Below are 15,099 nucleotides of genomic sequence, written 5' to 3'. Positions count from 1 at the left end.
CTTAAAAAGCTAAAAATAGAACAGCCATATGATCCAGCAATCCCATTCCTGGGATTTATATCCAGAAATAACTAAAACTCTAATTCAGAAAGAGACATGCATTCCAGTGTTCATAGCAGCACTATTTACAATAGCCTAGATTTGGAAGTTACCCAAGTCCCCATCAATAGATGACTGATTTAAGATGTACTGTATACATATATATAATAATAAAATATTACTCAGCCATAAAAATGAATGGGATATGGCCATTTGCAACAATATGGACCTCAAAAATACATGAATGGACCTTGAGAACATTATACCTGTATGTATGTAAGCCCAAGTTCCTTATTTATCCCTCCCCCACATTTCTCCTGTGGTAAACATGTTTGTTTTCAAAAATCTATCAGTCTATTTCTGTTTTGTAAATAAGTTCATTTGTACCATTTTTTAAAATACCTGTGAAGTTAGACAGAGGAAGACAAACTTCAATATGGTTTATATGTGGAATCTAAAAAACAATACAAATGAATCTATATACAAAATAGAAACAGATTCATAGACATAGAAAACAAATTTATGGTTATCGCAGGGGAAAGGAAGGGGGAGGGATAAATTAAGAGTATGGGATTAACAACCTACTATACATGAAATAGATAAAAACAAGGCTTTACTGAATAACACAGGCAATTACATTATCTTCTAATAACCTATAATGGAAAATAATGTGAAAAACTATCTATATTATATATATATAACTGAGTCACTTTTCTGTATACCTGAAACTAACAGAATACTGTAAATCTCCTATACTGCAATTAAAAAAAATGCTCAAACTCCAAAATACTCTTATTAAAAATACATCTCTCCTTACCAATAACAGAATAATAATTCCTGTGTTATTCACTCTGACTTTTCTAGCTTTCTCTCATTTTTCATCTACTTAAGGTCTTATCAGAAAGAGAAGGGAGAATATATGAATAATTTCAAACCTGTTAGAAGTGCACACTGATGGATGTCTTCATTTACAAACTTCATAAAGTTATCCTCATCCTAAAACAAGAGAATTTAAAAATGTTTCTATTTTAAAAACAGCTTTTCAATCCAGAAATATTTTACATCTTAATGCTTAGAACTGAATGTGTCTTTAATCTTTAATAAATGAAAAAATTAAAGGGTTATTATCAGCTGTTGGTCTCAAAGTACCCAACACTTTGACATCCTGAAACAAAGTTTTCATCTTTTATTTCTCTTCTTCAAGGCAAGGCCGTATTAATGATTGTAGAGAAGAAATAGTTTAAAGATTTTTGTTAAACCTGGCAAAACAATTCAAATTCAATATAAAATTAACCGGAAAATGGAAGAAAGACAAGAAACTCAGAAAGCCGCAGACATTTTAATGGGTTATACCTCATTTGGGGAGTTTATTTTGGGACCTTAACTTACATAGATAATTTATACTTTACTAAAATGTGAAGGGAATTTCTTAGAAATATGTGCTGGAACCAGAAGAAATCTTTTTAACTACTGCTGAGCTATTTTGTTTATAGAGAAAAACTACTGTTTCTCCCCTCCCCGCTTTCTTCCTCTATGTACTTTTGCTACATCACTGCCACAGGAAACCTATTATGGTGACACACAGTAGGTTTAGAAATAGGAGGTCGCACTCTGAAGATAACTCAGAGAAGTCTTACCCAAAATACTTTCTCAAATAAACCCCAATATAGATTCTCTTTTTACATAGGGCATACTGCACACAGTTACAGCTTTGCTTTCAATCAATTTATTTCCCAACTTCAGTGACAAGTGATTTAAGTATCCAACTGATTGTTAGTCAATTGAATTGATAACATTTTTACTGGGAATTCGTATTTTATAACAAGTTTTAAGTAGGATAAAGTTGAGAAAAACATACTGATTCATCTTCATCACTGATTGTTCTGTCTGAATAGTCTTCCTTTTCTGAATCTTCTGACATCTCTTCCAGTATCTGGCTTGAAATTTCTTTTATTATGTAGGTTGGCTATAAAACAATTTGTAAGGAACTTGTTTGGTAGTTTTCTTTTTAAGCACACATTAAATGTTTATCCCCAAATATATTCAATTTAATTAATAGTGACAAAAGGTTCCTCTATAAAGTAAATTAGGACACAGCTAATTAAACCTTTAATTTCAAAGATTTAAATAATTTTCTATTTTTATTAGAGACAAAAATCACAAAAGAAAAAACAAGTAAATAATTTAATTGAAAAAGGAATTTCCAGGGTACACAGTCAAATCATTTACATCCTCTATTTACAATTAAATACCATACAGCGATAGAAAGTTCAGAATGAGCCTGAGGCATTAAAAAAAAATCATGAATCAAAGAAAATTTACAGTTACTGATTCAGGCATTGAGTTTCAATAATATAGTTAATATTTTTTCTGCGTAATTTTTCAAATGAAAATAGGCTTTTATTCTCTGTATTTTGGTTGATATTCTGTAGATACTGTCTGTTCTAAATATTCGGTTGTAAGTCTTACTGGAATTTCAATCAATACGGCAACGACCATTAATCCTCCCAATGCGAGTATTCTCTTAAATGGTAAAGACAATGAAATAATAGAAATTGCTTGTCAAGAGGCTACTATTTTTGAGAGACTAAAGGAATTTACTAATTTTGAAACTACTGGTTTACGCTCTTTTCTACAAAAAGGGTTTTAGAGCGTGGACGACATAAAGACGCTCTTTTCAACAAAGTGTTTAGAGCGAGGACTATATAAAGCCCAAGCTCCATAGCGGAAAAACTACGAATACAACAGAAAAGTCTGTCTTATGGGTGATTCCTTCAGTAGTAAGAGACTGAAGTTTCCGTTTGGGGACCGCAACTCCAATTTTGGAAAACTAGACTGGTATAAATTTTGGTTCTGTGTTTTTAGGTGAAAATAAGAGGCGCACCAACCTGCTGCAGGGTAGAACCTAAGCGCCAGGGACGCCACAGACACAGGCAGATCTAAGGGGCGCTCCCTCCGCGCGCTTCTTCTATCTCAGAAGCGACACTGCCGGCACCGCCCCGCCCAGTCGTGCGGGGGGCCTTCCGCGGGCAGGAACAACTTCCTCGGCTGGAAGGACAGTGAAGCCACAATTCCCGGGGGGGCCCAGGTGTTCCTCCCACACTTACTTCGCGACCCAGCAGTAGGGGGAAGGGCACATTTTCTGGGGCGCTATCTTTCCCCTTAGGGACTGTCCCCCTCGGCACTTCCCTGTCCCGTCGCGGCCACCTCCCCCTCGCCCCGAGTTTCCCGGCCAGGTCAGTCGTCCCGCGGCCCGGCCAGCCGCCTCTTCCGTGCCGGGAGCCGCAGCTCTGCCCCAGACGCCAACAGCCCCGACACTGGATAAAACTCTACCGCAGTTGAGCAGCCCCCGCCACGCCCTTCACCTCGTGGCGCGCCGCACTCGTTACCAGGGCAACGGGGTCACCCTCGCGAGACCTCGGGCAGACAGCTACGCTGCATTTCAGCTGAAGTAAAGGGAAAGCTCAACTGGAATTCCATCACCTTCACTAGCTTTGTTCGTAGTGATGCTTTCTAAGGCCCACTTGACTTCACATTCCAGGATGTCTGGCTCTAGGTCAGTGATCACACCATCGTGATTATCTGGGTCGTGAAGATCTTTTTTGTACAGTTCTTCTGTGTATTCTTGCCATCTCTTCTTAATATCTTCTGCTTCTGTTAGGTCCATACCATTTCTGTCCTTTATCGAGCTCATCTTTGCATGAAATGTTCCTTTGGTATCTCTGATTTTCTTGAAGAGATCCCTAGTCTTTCCCTTTCTGTTGTTTTCCTCTATTTCTTTGCATTGATCGCTGAAGAAGGCTTTCTTATCTCTCCTTGCTATTCTTTGGAACTCTGCATTCAGATGCTTTTATCTTTCCTTTTCTCCTTTGCTTTTTGCTTCTCTTCTTTTCACAGCTATTTGTAAGGCCTCCCCAGACAGCCATTTTGCTTTTTTGCATTTCTTTTCCATGGGGATGGTCTTGATCCCTGTCTCCTGTACAATGTCCCAAACCTCATTCCATAGTTCATCAGGCACTCTATCTATCAGATCTAGGCCCTTAAGTCTATTTCTCACTTCCACTGTATAATCATAAGGGATTTGATTTAGGTCATACCTGAATGGTCTAGTGGTTTTCCCTACTTTCTTCAATTTAAGTCTGAATTTGGCAATAAGGTGTTCATGGTCTGAGCCACAGTCAGCTCCTGGTCTTGTTTTTGCTGACTTTATAGAGCTTCTCCATCTTTGGCTGCAAAGAATATAAACCTCATGCGAAGAGTTGACTCATTGGAAAACACTCTGATGCTGGGAGGGATTGGGGGCAGGAGGAGAAGGGGACGACAGAGGATGAGATGGCTGGATGGCATCACTGACTCGATGGACATGGGTCTCAGTGAACTCCGGGAGTTGGTGATGGACAGTGAGGCCCGGCGTGCTGTGATTCATGGGGTCGCAAAGAGTCGGACACAACTGAGCGACTGATCTGATCTGATCTGAAAGGGAAAGCTGTACTTGGATGGCATCACCGACTCAATGGACTAAAGTTTGAGTAAGCTCGGGAGTTGGTGATGGACAGGGAGGCCTGGCCGTGCTGTAGTCCATGGGGTGGCGGGGAGTCAGGCACGACTGAGGGACTGAACTGAACTGAACTGAAAGGGAAAGTGCTGAAGATGACGGGAGCTAGGGAGAGACACACAGGCGTCAAAGTGCCTCTGGCTGCGGGAAGGTGGCTAGCAAGAAATCATAGGGGCGGACAAGTATTTGTTCCCTCGGTGCTGCACCTCAGCTGTCTGCCTTTTCCCTTCTCCGAGGAGACAGTGGAGCAGACTGGTTAAGGCTTGTGCTTTGTTGAACTTTATTTGTTCATTTTGCACAGTTGTGTGGCCAATAATCTTTATTGGATTTGGAAAATGAGACTTTTCTTTTTAAATGTTTGATAGAAGAGTCAGAGATAAACCAGGGTGAAGTCTCGAGATTTTTATCAGCTCAGAGATACTTTAAGAATAATAATCATGGTTCAGTGATAAAGAATCCGCCGGCCAATACAGGGGACACAGGTTCAATCCCTGGGTCTGGAAGATCCCCTGGAGAAGGAAATGGCAACCCACTCCAGTATTCCTGCCTGGAGAATCCCATGGACAAAGAAGTCTGGCGGGCTACAGTCCACAGAGTCGGAAATGGCTCAGACACGACGCAGTGAGTAAACAGCGACAACAACGGTGTAGAGGACATTATGCAAATTACATTACATGACTGTTTCATCTAATTAAATATGATCTTCCCATAACAGACTTAGTCATTATTCCTGTATATTCAATCTTGATTTCCCCCTGGTCTTTAGCTAATTGGATAGTTTGTTTGGAATAGTTTTCCAAGTACAGCTAAAAAAAAAAAAACTTTGGTGCCTGCATGAGGCATTATGTGTCATGAGATTTGTAATATTGTAGAAATGGAGATGATGGACCATAGCAAGTTTCACAGTAGAATAAAGAGCAAAGCAATAGCTTAAACATGGAAATAGATTAATAGTCTCTGGTTAAATTTTGTCAGTTTCTAAAAAATAACATAATTTTTTGATGTCAGAGGTTTGGAAGATTGGCCCTTCCAGAAAAAGAAATAGAGCACATTATTAGATCACACTTTCTTGGAAAATAATAACCCTTTATAATTGTACCTGGTTTTATGTCATCAGTTCAGTTCAGTCTCAGTCGTGTCCGACTCTTTGCGAACCCATGAACCTCAGCACGCCAGGCCTCCCTGTCCATCACCAACTCCTGGAGTCCACCCAAACCCATGTCCATTGAGTCAGCGATGCCATCCAACCATCTTATCCTCTGTCGTCCCCTTCTCCTGCCCTTAACCTCTCCCAGCATCAGGGTCTTTTCAAATGAGTCAGCTCTTCGCATCAGGTGGCCAAAGTATTGGAGGTCATACATGTTACTACAGATGACATGCATAGACAATTTTTATATATGGAATCTATTTTGTGTTGGATTTTAGAGTCAAGATTGCAAGCCATAGTGTCAGACACACAAGGTGAAACTCCAAGAAATGATCTAACCAAGTTACACAAGAAATGGATGGCAGGGCTGGAACTTAGGTCTCAAGATCTTTAGTTCAAATGTTTACGCAATCGTATTTCAAGTGATCCTACAGAGAAAAATTATAGTGTGTAATAAAAATTTAAAAACTTTGAAAATTTTTTACTCATTCTTTCATTAATTCAACAAGTATTTATTCAATCCCTACTACTTGCCAGGGATTGTTCCCTGTGGAAGGCTTTTGAAGGGAATAAAACAGATATTCCTTGTGGAGATTATGTGCTACTGGGAGAAGACAGACCAATCAGTTCAGTCGCTCAGTCATGTCCGACTCTTTTCGACCCTGTGGACTGCAGCACACCAGGCCTCCCTGTCCATCACCAACTCTCGGAGTTACTCAAACTCATGTCCATTGAGTCAGTGATGCCATCCAACCATCTCAGCCTCTGTCGTCCCCTTCTGCTCCCGCCTTCAATCTTTCCTAGCATCAGGGTCTTTTCCAACAAGTCGGCACTTCACATCAGGTGGCCAAAATATTAGAACTTCAGCTTCAGCATCAGTCCTTCCAATGAACCCCCAGGACTGATTCCTTTAGGATGGACTGGTTGGATCTCCTTGCAGGCCAAGGAACTCTCAAGAGTCTTCACCACCACAGTTCAAAAGCGTCAGTTCTTCAGCACTCAGCTTTCTTTATAATCCAACTCTCACATCCATACATGACTACTGGAAAAATCATAGCCTTGACTAGATGGACCTTTGTTGGCAAAGTAATGTCTCTGCTTTTTAATAAGCTGCCTAGGTTGATCATGGAGAAGGCAATGGCACCCCACTCCAGTACTCTTGCCTGGAAAATCCCATGGATGCAGGAGCCTGGTGGGCTGCAGTCCATGGGGTCGCTAAGAGTCGGGCACAACTGAGCGACTTCACTTTCACTTTTCACTTTCATGCATTGGAGAAGGAAATGGCAACCCACTCCAGTGTTCTTGTCTGGAGAATCCCAGGGATGGGGGAGCCTGGTGGGCTGCCGTCTATGGGGTCGCACAGTCGGACACAACTGAAGCGACTTAGCAGCAGCAGGTTGATCATAACTTTGCTTCCAGGGAGCAAGCATCTTTTAATTTCATGGCTGCAGTCACCATCTGCAGTGATTTTGGAGCTCCCCAAAATAAAGTCTGCCACTGTTTCCACTATTTCCCCACCTATTTGCCATGAAGTGATATGACCGGATGCTACGATCTTAGTTTTATGAATGCTGAGTTTTAAGCCAACTTTTTCACTCTCCTCTTTCACTTTCATCAGGAGGCTTTTTAGTTCTTCTTCACTTTCTGCCATAAGGGTGGTGTTAAAAAAAAAAAAAAAGCACCCAGCTGATAATAATCGGCGTGGAGAGAAATAAAATGGAAAATTAAAGCGCATAGGGAGTACTCTGGTGGGTGGACCTCAGTAGATGTGGCTCTCCTGATGAACAGTCCAGGAAAGTCTCTCTGAACAGACTTTTGAGCAGAGACCTGAAGCAAGGAAAGGGATGAGCCACGTGGATGTCTAGGGGGAGACCTTAGCAGGCAGGAGAATCAGCAAGTACAATGGTTCTGAGAGAAGACCATGTTATGAATTATACTAGGCAGAACTGTTTAGCCCAGGGGTCCCCCACCTATGGAATCTAATGCCTGATGATCTAAGGTGGAGCTCATATTATAATAACAGAAATAAAGTCAAGTGAAAGTCGCTCAGTTGTGTCTGACTCTTAGCGACCCCATGGACTGTAGCCCACCAGGCTCCTCTGTCTATGGAATTTTCCAGGCAAAAATACTGGAGTGGGTAGCCGTGCCCTTCTCCAGGGGATCTTTCCAAGCTAGGGATTGAACCCATGTCTCCCACATTAGAGGAAGATTCTTTACCATCTGAGCCAAAAGTGCACAATAAATGTGCCTGAATCATCCCCAAACCACCCCTTACCCCTGGTCTGTGGAAGAATTGTCTTTCACAAAACTAGTTCCTGGTGACAAAAAGGTAGGGGACTGCTGGTTTAGCTGGAGTCATTACATTTTAAGGAAAGAGGTTTCATTAGGACCTCTTTCTTCCCCAGATGAATTTAAAATGATGTCCTTAAGCACCTGTTGCTTTTTAGCTTTTTTTTTTTTTTTAAGAAAAACTTACTCTCCTATTTGACAGTAGAATATAGTGAAAATGAAATTCTTTGCCTTCAAATTAAAGTGGAAGGAGTAAACGTCATCCCAAAGGTCTATTATGGCATAATGAGTTTTTGTTCCCCTTGTCTACGATCTTATCAGAGGTTAAGGGATACACTCCACATGGAGCAGCTTCTGCTTCCTAGGAAGTCCGCTTTACCTGTGCAGTAACTTTTCCTCCTCCAGTTTTTGGATGGATTCATCTCCTCTAAGCCTGCAGTATAAAAGGCAATAGTAAGAAAAGAAAAGAAAAACCCAAAAGTTACAGTTATTGGCATGGCAATCAGGAGTTAAGGTCACTTTAGCAACATATGGCCAAATGTAAATTGTGTTAGGAATGTGATTTATTCTGTGTGGTCATATCATTTTGAGCAGAGACTTAAATGAGAAGATGAGATGACTAGGGTAATCAGTTATTTATGACATCACAGAAGTCAGTGGTTATGTGGCTGTAGAGGTCTTGTCATCATTTGGCTGAGGAATCCGTATGGATCCCAGAAGCACCTGGGGTTATCTGATATTTGATATGCAGTACATGTTCAATTTCAAACTCGATTCAGTGTCCTCTTCATTACCTCCCAAATCTGTCCCTAGCTCTGGTGACTTAGAAAGTGAGAGGAAAGTGATGTTCTACTATTTACATTCATCCCCTCTTTCTTCCAAGTGCTAGTTCCTTGTCGTGTGAGGATGATTCAGGGCTGGGGGAAGGGCAGATATCTCATGGCTGGGCCAAGTTGCAGAGTCTGCCGTGGTGGCCTTCAGTGCTGTTATTGTTCTTTGTCTGTGTGCTTCAAGAGGAGCACGGTGGCCCCAACTTGCCCCTTGACAAGGGGCTGTCTTCAAGGCATGCTCCTAGGAAATAGCAATCTCTTGTGAGGAATTACGGGGAACAGAGGTTAGAATGTTGATTCTTTATTTACTACCTCGTAATGAATTTGGCTTGGATAAGGATCCAAATTTCTGTTTCCATTTACTTTTCTTCCAGCACTTGCTTCTATTAGTACTTGGCAAAGGTATTTTGTAGAAAATAAATGTGTTTTACTGAAATAATAATGCTTATTTTGGCAAACTCTTTTCTCATTAGGAAGCCAAAGCTAATAGCAATTGCATTTATCCATGGATACCAGGCTAAGTGAACGTATATCTAAAACTAAAGATATACAAATGTTGATAGTAAAGGGGTAGAGAAAGTTATACATCAAATACACACACACCACACACACACAAAGGTTGAAAATAAAAGAGTCGAGAACCGACTGTAATGCTCTGTCGTAACCTAAATGGGAAGGAAATCCAAGGAAGAGGGAATGTATGTACACATGTGGCTGATTCACTTTGCTTCATAGCAGAAACTAACACAACATGGTAAAGCTACTCCAATAAAAAAAAAAAAATTGAAAAATAAGAGACCAAAAACTACAACTTATCGTTGAGGCAGTGAAGTTAAAAAGAAAAAAGTAAAAGGGTAGAAGTAAAGTTAGCAGTTGCCAAGTCTCAGTTGCTCAGTCTGACTCTTTGGGACCCCATAGACTATCGCCCACCAGGCTCCTCTGTTCATGGGATTCTCCAGGCAAGAAAATTGGAGAAGGTTGCCATTTCGTACTCCAGGGGATCTTCCCAACCCAGGGATTGAACTGCACCTCCTGTGTTTCTTGCCCTGGCAGGCAGATTCTTTACCACTGAGCCACCTGCGAGTGCTAACCAAAAGAAAGCCATGGAAGCAACGTTAAGAATAGAAAAAATAAACTTTAAGGCAAAAATCTTTTCTATAATTAGAGCATCACTTCATAATTGTGGTGCTACCAGTAAAGAGCCTGCCTGCCAATGCAGGATACTTAAGAGACACTGTTCAATCAATCCTGGGTCAGGAAGTTTCCTGTGGAGGAGGACATGGCAACCCATGCCAGTATTCTTCCCTGGAGAATTCCATGGACAGAAGAGCCTGGTGGGCTACAATCTATTGGGTCACAAAGAGTTGGACAAGACTGAAGCAACTTAGTAGGCACACGCACTTTGTAATACTAAAATAATTCAATTCACTTGGAAAATGATTCCAGATTTCTGTATGCACCAAAACCATGAGCTTAAAATATGAAAGCAAAATTAATATATTCACAAGTAGAAATAGACAACTCCATAATAATAGAGGGAGATTTTCACATTCCTTTTTCAGTCATAGCTAGAAGAAAGGAACAAAACATTAGTAAGGATATAGAATGTTTGGACAACATGATTAATAAGCTTAAACACAAATAGACACAGCACTCAAATCAAGACCTTATTAGGCCATCTCCTTATTCTGTGGAAGAAGATGTGTTTAGGGTCATGAGATCTTATCCATCTTTCTACTTGGAACACACATGCAAGCAAGAGTAGAAAAAACTCCCTAATACAGACCTGTTTCTACATCACACACAAGACCGTAACATCTTTGAGCTCAAACCCTGAATATGCACATTGTAGGACTAACTTTGACCCATCCCTAATCCTATCAGTTTGGTACTAGTACTACAGGCTGTATGCTTTTCATTGCTTAATTTTGTGATAGACTTTGATGATAAGTATCTTATTGTCTAAACTTAGAGTCCTTATGAGGATGGAAATGTCAAAAGTACTAATGTTTTTAAGGTACAGTAGTTTGCTAACTCTTTATCAGTCTTATGAACAGGGCTGAGGGGGCTGTTCAGAGCCTCTGGACTCACAATTTAAAACCTTTATGAGGGGACTTCCCTGGTAGTGCAGTGGTTAAGAACCCACCTTCCAATGCTGGGGACACAGGTTCAATCCCTGGTGGGGGAAACTAAGATCCCATATACCATGATGGGAACTGAGCCCTCGTGTGCTAGAGTCCCTGCTCTGCAATGAGAGGCCTGAATGCCACAACTGCAGAAAGTTCGCACACAGCAATGAAGACCCAGCACAGTCAAAATAATACAAGTAAATAAATAAAACCTTTGTAAGACGAGCCTCAGATTTCAAGTAGTGCTACTTAAATATATAAAACTGCTATGAAAAAATACCTTTGGATTTAAATATAATCACTAGTGTCTTGCAAATAGTATTTTATAGACAAATAGTATATATTGAAAGTGAAAGTGAAGTCGCTCAGTCGTGTCCGACTCTTTTCGACTCCGTGGACTGTAGCCTACCAGGCTTCTCCGTCCATGGGATTCTCCAGGCAAGAATACTGGAGTGGGTTACCATTTCCTTCTCCAGGGGATCTTCCCAACCCAGGGATCGATCCCGGGTCTTCCTCATTGGAGGTAGATGCTTTAACCTCTGAGCCGCCAGGGAAGCCCCCTGGAGAAGGCAATGGCACCCAATTCCAGTACTCTTGCCTGGAAAATCCTATGGACGGAGGAGCCTGGTGGGCTGCAGTCCATGGGGTCGCTGAGGGTCGGACCTGACTGAGCGACTTGACTTTCACTTTTCACTTTCATGCATTGGAGAAGGAAATGGCAACCCACTCCAGTGTTCTTGCCTGGAGAATCCCAGGGACGGGGGAGCCTGATGGGCTGCCGTCTGTGGGGTCGCACAGAGTCGGACACGACTGAAGTGACTTAGCAGTATAGCAGTATATATTAAATGGGTATTTCTACTATAAAAGACACTGCCTTTTAGAAAACAATACTGCCACCGCAGGAGCAAGAGCAATGACTTGTGACAACATGGGGAATGAGAGGAGGAGAAAGGAATATTTGATAATTTTTTTTTAAGAAAAAGTTTTTAATCCCTCTTTTCAAACTTTCCATATATGTTTGATCAGTTGTCCCAGTCAGAGCGATTCTTAATGTTCTGTTGAAAAACTGCTTGTAATAAGAAGTATCTAATAATATGAAATAGCTTTCTTACTTAAAAAATGAATCCAAGACTCAATCTGAAATACACATTTTGCTATGCCATCATCTTTATTACATCAGACAGAACTCTTTTAATTAATATAGTACATAAAACAAGTGAGGCAAAGACATTTGGAGGAATTCCATTTATTGTGGATGCATTTTCACAATATATATTTATTGCAGCGATCAATTATCAGTGAAAAATATTGTGTTTATAAAATTTTCAGGAATGGCAGATTCACAGAACATGCTAGTCACCTTGCAGGTTTATCTCTTAAAAAGATAACAAAGAGAATTGTAATGAAACAAGTAAACGAGGAGTTTCTTTTTCAAAAAATTAAATTCAAACCAAACAAAAATCTACCCTAAAAGTTATTCCATCCAAATACTGGAATAAAAGTCAGGATCAATCGATATATTCTCTTCTTAATTTTAGACTTTCTAGAAAAAAATATATAACAGTGATCAGGAGAAGCTCTTATTCAAAAGTACAACAAAGAAACTTTATCTCGATATAGGCCATAATTCAAACTTTGATCCATTTCACTCCAGTCGTGGGAGTCAGTGCTAACTCAGGCACTGCATGTGAATTCTAGTTCATCTTATCATAGACTCATGTCTACTCTGTCATGGGTGGGTGACTTGTGCAATATTGCTGGCTTTACTTTCTTTGGCCTAGGTGTGCTAAAAGCTAGAGGAGTCAACAACTCTATATTGATTTTCGAGGAAAAGAGCCTCTGGAAGGCGCTAGTCACTCCTCATGCCAGCCCTACCCTGGCAAGCTCCCCCAGGGAACATTGTGGATTAGAAAAGGGTCATTTGGGAGGCTCCCTCATTATGGTAGGAATTGATACTAAGATAACTTTGGTAAGTCATGAGGTATAGGTTTATAGAACTACACTATACGTATAGCTCTATGCTAGAACATATTGCCAAGACACTGGAGTACTCTTATTTATTGTGAAGAATAGATGAATGCATATGAGCTAAAAGAAGATCTGATATCCGGATTGTGTGTGTACAAATGATGAGTTGACAGACTCTTGGGGAAAAAGGTAAAACTAATGAAAATTACATATATATTTTTTGAAAGCTCAGCACATTATCAACTTATGGCAAGTACCAATGACTAATAAAGGTAGAAAAGTTTAACTAAAAAGATGTTAAAGATGTAAGTAGGTCATGACTCCTAAATAGTGGCTTTTGCTTACTTTTCTGCTTCCAGAGATTAGTCAAAGTTGGTCTTAGTACACTTATTTATGGAATTCTAAGCTGTACAATTTTGTCACTAAGATTCTTGTCTTTAATTTTCAGAGAAGGAAGAGAACTCAGATAGCATTTAAGCCAATCTATTGTGAACTTGATTCTTAAGAGTGAAGTTCTGAGCAAGCTTTAAGTTTGGTAGATTTGGTACAATTCACACTGGACTTCAAGATTGCTCTTAATTATAAACTAAGTACTATGTTTTATAGAAAATGTCAATGCATTTTGACACTTTGAATCTCTCTTTCTTATAGGTTATCCAGCATTGGAAACATATCGATACCTATTCTGCCATGTTGCTATTGGCAAATATGAAATATTAATATAATATTGTGATTTTTAGTTTTTAAAAAGCAGTGATATTGGCTAGTTACAGGGACATACTGCTAAATATAATAGCCTAGCACATAAAAAAGCTTTCTACCATTAGTGTGTTTGTGTACATGTATGCACATACATACATGATCAGGGTCATCTAAAATGTGGTTTACTATCACTACCAAAGAAATCCACAAAGCAACCAACCTAAAGAAATCAGTACCACTGTCAGCTAACATCATAACCCAATTTAGATATTCATCAACATGAAAAAAGTAATACCTTAACCGTACATCTTTCTATTTTGAAGAGAAACATTGCAGTATCTCAAATCTGAAGTGGGTTACTTTCACAAAGTGTTACAATTGCCTATAAGATAATTTCTTCCATGCTTTATTCTAAAGTGCAGAAATGACATGACTTCTGTTTTGTTTTTAAACCACTAGGTTTCATTTTTCTGGATACTGCACATTCCTCAGGCAATTTCCAACTCGGATCTCCTTTTGTTGACTTTCAATGTGGCTGGTATCACTGTTCAGACACAGAGTTAGGATGATCAGTAGAAAAGTCTCTATTTCACAGCATGGGTTTCTTTAGAAACAGGCTCCTGTGCAAAGGCAGTACTTTTACCATGAACATTTCTAGACTGTGATTATTAAATATAGTGATAATATACATGGGTTTACTGGGATAATGAAAAACAAAACAAAAGGAAATGAACCCAATTTAGTAAATCAACATAAATATAAAACAGAGCAAATTAGCCCTCTTCAACTGAGCTGGTCCAGCATCTTGAGCGGCTACTTTGGGTTCTTTCTTGAACTGTCTCAAACCTGCTAAGAGAAGAAAGCTTTAAATAGGCAGGCCATGGTGTTTCAGCTAGACATTTTGTGTCAGAATAAAAAAAAAGAATCATAATATGGCAGGAATAAATGTTTATGAAAGGGAGGACTATTGTTGGCATTTCATTTAAATATGCTCCTGTTCTTTCAGTCTATCCTTTCCTCTGTTGTTTTTTTCACTTTCCTCTTTTTTTCTTCTTTATATTCCCTTTTTCATATCTTGATCTGGAGCCTTGCTCATGGCATTCAGGGTCAAAGAGGTTTGTTGTTGTTTTTTTTTTAACTACTATAAGGGCCAGGACTCTATGATATGCATCCCAAGATAGGCATGCATGACTGAATGGCTTAGTCTAGGCCACATCAAGGCATGATGGTAAAGCGGACTAGGCTTATCTTCAGTTCTCTCCGGTTTTTTCATTTCCTACTTCCTATTCATACACCCCTACCCTAGAAACATGTCTGATCCATGGTCTCATTGTACACCATTTCTTTTCTTCTGCTAGCTGATAAAAGTCTTTGCTGAAGTATTCATGAATGTTGAGTTGTTGTGAATCCGCAATTTCAAATAGATAGTTTCATTTCAAA

At 39.9% G+C, this 15,099-nt stretch overlaps 2 protein-coding genes across 27 annotated transcripts in view; both read right to left on the bottom strand.

Annotated features, from left to right (window-relative positions):
* Positions 1-3,913, bottom strand: part of AGBL3 (AGBL carboxypeptidase 3) — a 108,495-nt gene extending 104,582 nt beyond the window's left edge. For 6 of the 12 annotated variants that reach the window (XR_003034242.2, XR_009494152.1, XM_024990722.2 and 3 more), the window contains exons 1-3: positions 2,928-3,905; positions 1,898-2,005; positions 975-1,035 (exon numbers count right to left, since the gene is read on the bottom strand). Coding sequence is in view for 9 of the 12 variants with exons in the window: in XM_024990722.2 (XP_024846490.1) it covers positions 975-1,035; positions 1,898-1,960 (124 nt within the window). In the remaining 3 variants the exon portion in view is untranslated. Of the gene's footprint in view, positions 1-974; positions 1,036-1,897; positions 2,006-2,927 lie in introns of those variants that run through there. The other 6 variants (XM_059885617.1, XM_024990721.2, XM_024990720.2 and 3 more) reach the window with 6 other exon arrangements.
* Positions 3,914-12,127: 8,214 nt separating this feature from the next.
* Positions 12,128-15,099, bottom strand: part of CALD1 (caldesmon 1) — a 231,553-nt gene continuing 228,581 nt past the window's right edge. For 10 of the 15 annotated variants that reach the window (XM_024990452.1, XM_024990454.1, XM_024990451.2 and 7 more), the window contains one exon: positions 12,128-14,508. In XM_024990452.1, coding sequence (XP_024846220.1) covers positions 14,500-14,508 — 9 coding nt within the window. In that variant the 3' untranslated portion in view covers positions 12,128-14,499. 15 annotated transcript variants of the gene reach the window in all.

The sequence above is a fragment of the Bos taurus genome, chromosome 4, assembly GCF_002263795.3.
Source record: "Bos taurus isolate L1 Dominette 01449 registration number 42190680 breed Hereford chromosome 4, ARS-UCD2.0, whole genome shotgun sequence".
Classification (NCBI taxonomy): domain Eukaryota; kingdom Metazoa; phylum Chordata; class Mammalia; order Artiodactyla; family Bovidae; genus Bos; species Bos taurus.
Note: the sequence above shows the minus strand (reverse complement) of the source record. Positions and strands in the feature narration are given on the sequence as shown.